Below are 4,271 nucleotides of genomic sequence, written 5' to 3'. Positions count from 1 at the left end.
GAGCGGCTGCCGCGTCTTCATCGGGAGGCTGAACCCCGCCGCCAGGGAGAAGGACGTGGAGAGGTTCTTCAAGGGGTACGGCCGCATCCGGGACATCGACCTGAAGAGGGGCTTCGGGTTTGTGGTGAGTGCGCCCGGTCCCTGGCCCTTACTGCCCCGGCGGGGCGTGTCGCGAAGGCATGTGGTGTGCGAGCGGCTCCGTGGAGCAGAATTTCTCGTCTCCACAAAGCTGCTACGTGTGCCAGTTCTTCAGCACTTATGTATTCCGTGTTTGCTGCGGTGGGTTTGCAGGAATTCGAGGATCCGAGAGATGCAGACGATGCTGTCTATGAGCTGGATGGAAAAGAGCTTTGCAGTGAGAGGTGAGCTGCCCCATCTCACGCGCTGCTTCCAGCCGACTCGCTTCATGTCTTGTGTTTATGAGCTGTGGTTTTTTAGCAGTACCGTTAAAGCCCGCTGTAGGCTTTTCCCCCAGTAACGAGGAATGTGTAAAAGCATACAGACGCCTGGTTTCTCCTTTCTTCTTTGTCTCTCCAGGGTTACTATTGAGCATGCAAGAGCACGCTCTAGGGGTAGAGGCCGAGGGAGATACTCTGACCGCTTTAGCAGCCGCCGGCCACGCAGTGACAGGAGGTGTGTATTGCATGGGGCTGGCGCTGTCTGCCATAACAGCTCTGGATTTGTCTGACCTGGAAACTTGAGGTGGAGCACAGCGCCGATCGGTGCCGCCTGCCTTCCTAACAACCAGCCACTGGGACAGCGGGGTAGCGAGTGTTGCAGAGCTTGTGCGGGATGCTCAGCTCCTTTACTCTCGTACCCCTGAAGCACACGATGTTGTCCTAGGCTCCTCGGTGCACTTTATACTGGTGATGGTGTTCCTGATGAGCTCGCGTCAGCTATTGGCCTTGCTAATGTGAAGTGTGGTTGTGCTGTTTGCAAACAGAAGTCTCAACTGTTTATTTCCCCGCAGAAGTGCCCCGCCTTTAAGGACAGAAAACCGACTCATAGTAGAAAATCTGTCGTCCCGAGTCAGCTGGCAGGTTTGTTAAAACACGATTAACTATTTTGACTTCATTTAATGGGTATGTAATGTAATTACTTTGTTAAATGATTAATTAAAATTAAATCTAATTTATTAAAGTGTTTATGTAACTAATGTATTTTTAATAATGTAAATTAAATGTTTCAAATGAAAACTAGTTAACATTAATTTATAATAATAAATGTATATATTTGAGGAAGTATATTTATTTATTTTCTTGTTTTTTAAATCCATTTTAACCACATATTAAACCCTTTATTTGCCAGCCTATCTGTGTCGTTGGCCTTATGACGAGGAGTGCCTGTGGGTTATCCTAATCGTTCTGTCTTGGTCACTCTTGGTCGGGCCTGGTTGACTTTCCAGTCAGCTCCTACAATGTCACTTGGCCACCTCTAGATCTGTGTTTGCCGGTCTAGACGTAATCGATGCACTCCTTAAAGTGCCACATTGCAGCGATCCCAGAGCGTTAACGAGATCTGATTCCTAAGTTGAGAGCTGTTCTTCCTGTAACGCTTCCGAATAAGAGATCCTGGTCGAAAAGAGTTGAAAGATACGAAATTAGGTGGTCGTTGGAATCCTGATCGCAGTAAAGTGGTCCTTGGTAACATCAAGCATAGCGAATGTCTGGATCCGTCACTAGACTCCTAATAGGGAGGGCGGTGCGATTAATGGCTTCCATCGACTGGGTAGTGTTCGTCAAGTGGGTGGCGAAGAGCCAGTCGGGCATAAATCATGACGGTATCTCCGGTCGCTTAATACAGTTTGCTGCTTGGCTAGCCTAGGGAAATGTTAATAAAGGTAAAGTAAACTATATTTTTCATGACATATGGGGCACAAAATAATGGCGTTATGTAATTGTAATTCTGTATGCGTGTAAGACTCGTAATATAAATGGAGACTGAAATAGCACAAAAGTATATGGGTATATTTTGCACTCAGTCCAGTAGTAACATAAATATATACAAATGTGTTGTTTAGATTTCTCTTTTTCTAATCTATCTAACCTTCATAGACTAATTTAATTTTCCTTAACGTTAAGAAAACATTTATTAGCATTTTGCTTAAAGCAATATGCTTTTTTTCATTTATTTCGTGCCCTGATGTAGATAATTCAATTTCGATAGAGTACAAGTGTGGCAGTTGCCACGTTTCTAATTTATCTAATGTCTTCCCTTCCGATAGTTTTTGTTTGCTCTTTTTAAAAAATAACATATATATAAAACAGCAAAAAAAAAAAAAGCGAAACAAACAAAAAAACCCACCAACCCCAAAAGCAACTGTATATAAATATATATGTCAGTATTTACTTTCACTTCTTTGCATAACATTATTGGTCTTGTGTTAGGATCTCAAAGACTTCATGAGACAAGCTGGGGAAGTAACCTTTGCAGATGCACACAGACCTAAGTTAAATGAAGGGTAAGCCTCAAATTCTCTTGAAAGCTTTGGAATAATTTTTGCGTGTTCTACGTAGATGCCTGGGGAGGGAAGCTGCCTACTCCAGTGCTCAGCAGCTATTAATTCATGGCTTAATTTAGCTTCCCTTTAAACATGCAGGACGTGCAGTCTGTGGTAGCTGGGGAGGGGAATTCTTCAGTTTGTGCTTGATTATATGACACAGGATGACTGCTAGCAGTATGGAGTTTTTTTGAGTTGTTTTTTTTTTTTCTTCCCAGAGTACTTTTGAATTTATCTGCTGTATCATCAAAAGTACAACTTGCAATAGTGAGCTATGTTGACTTCTTTTGTTTCTGAATTTCTGTAGGGTGGTTGAATTCGCCTCTTACAGTGATTTAAAGAATGCTATTGAAAAGCTTTCTGGTAAAGAAATTAACGGAAGAAAAATCAAACTAATTGAAGGCAGCAAAAGACACAGGTATGGATATCTGCTGAGTAATGATGATGAATTAAGAAAGCTTTGAAGTTGATGACCGGACAACAGAACTGGAGACAGTGGGTCGCGTGCTTCCTGTAGTGCTAATGCCAATGCTCACTGTTTCCTCAGTAGGTCCAGAAGCAGGTCGCGGTCTCGTAGCAGAAGCTCATCCAGGTCTCGTAGCCGTTCCCGTTCCCGAAGCCGCAAATCTTACAGCAGGTCAAGAAGCAGGAGCCGTAGCAAGTCTCGATCAGTTAGCAGATCTCCAGTGCCAGAGAAGAGCCAGAAGCGTGGCTCTTCCAGTAGATCTAAATCCCCATCATCTGTGGATCGACAGAGGTCCAGATCGAGGTCCAGATCCGTTGATAGTGGCAACTGAACTATAAGTGACTTGCCCTGGGGGGCCCTTTTTTAAACCATACTTGCTAAAACTCATGGTAAGTATGTGACTTTCTGGGGGGAAAGGGTTTGGATGGGGTAGGGAGGGAGGAAGTGTGGGGAAGGGGGGGAGGTGCGGGATCTTTGTAGATGTGGACCATGGTGGGGAGGGTTATTGACTAATTGTATTAAATGTTTTTTGATAACTCTTTTTTTGCTCACATTTTTTGTGAATGTCTGAAGTGAATAATTGGTGTATATTGCCAGAGCTCTTTGTAACTAAAGCAGACAACTTTTAATTTTTTATTTTTTTTTTTTACTCCAAAAAGAGTAATCTGGAAGCTTAATTCCCAGTATGCTCAACTGTGAATAGCAATTCAGAATATTAGTTTAATTTGAGATAATAAACTAACAGCTTTAGGCATCTAAGAGCTCTACATGTGCTGTACATAAAGCTTTATTTCAGAGCGTTTTTTTTTTTTTTTTTTGTTGCTTTAGAACCACTGTTTCAGTTATAGGTCAGCAGATTAAGTGCTCAACAGTATTGGTAATAAAACTTTATTTTAAAAAAACTTCTCAATTGAATACGCCTTGAACTGCAGTAAGAGAATGCCCATTTCACTGCCCTGTGGTAATAGTATTCTATGAGGCACCCTAACTCTTGATACTTAAGAATTAAACAGCTTAAATAAAGTTTAAAGAATCATGTTTGTGCTTCTTGTTTATTTTTATTGTTAATCACATGTTTATGACCGTGCTTGATGTAGTTGGACAGAGAAAATATTTTTAGATGGATCTATAACTAAGTTGTTGAAGTGTGTTTTGGGCATTGGGGGAAACTTCTTAAAATACATCACACTGTGCTCTTCCTTACCTGTATCTTTCGGGTGGTTATGTTCTGATGGGAGAGGTGTGGTGAGGAGAAGCCTGAGAGAGTTCATAGAAAAAAGTTGTGTTTGGAATCACTGAAGTTTT

At 42.2% G+C, this 4,271-nt stretch overlaps 1 protein-coding gene across 1 annotated transcript in view; it reads left to right on the top strand.

Annotated features, from left to right (window-relative positions):
• SRSF5 (serine and arginine rich splicing factor 5) overlaps nucleotides 1–4,004 on the top strand; it is an 11,755-nt gene extending 7,751 nt beyond the window's left edge. Inside the window, exons 2-8 of the mRNA XM_031553636.1 lie at nucleotides 4–124; nucleotides 292–362; nucleotides 538–633; nucleotides 971–1,040; nucleotides 2,388–2,461; nucleotides 2,808–2,918; nucleotides 3,051–4,004. Of these exons, the coding sequence (XP_031409496.1) occupies nucleotides 4–124; nucleotides 292–362; nucleotides 538–633; nucleotides 971–1,040; nucleotides 2,388–2,461; nucleotides 2,808–2,918; nucleotides 3,051–3,297 (790 nt within the window). The 3' untranslated portion in view covers nucleotides 3,298–4,004. The remainder of the gene's footprint in view (nucleotides 1–3; nucleotides 125–291; nucleotides 363–537; nucleotides 634–970; nucleotides 1,041–2,387; nucleotides 2,462–2,807; nucleotides 2,919–3,050) is intronic.
• The last annotated feature ends 267 nt before the right edge of the window (nucleotides 4,005–4,271 follow it).

Source organism: Meleagris gallopavo, chromosome 5 (assembly GCF_000146605.3).
Source record: "Meleagris gallopavo isolate NT-WF06-2002-E0010 breed Aviagen turkey brand Nicholas breeding stock chromosome 5, Turkey_5.1, whole genome shotgun sequence".
Lineage (NCBI taxonomy): Eukaryota > Metazoa > Chordata > Aves > Galliformes > Phasianidae > Meleagris > Meleagris gallopavo.
This window is presented reverse-complemented; position numbering and strand designations above follow the sequence as displayed.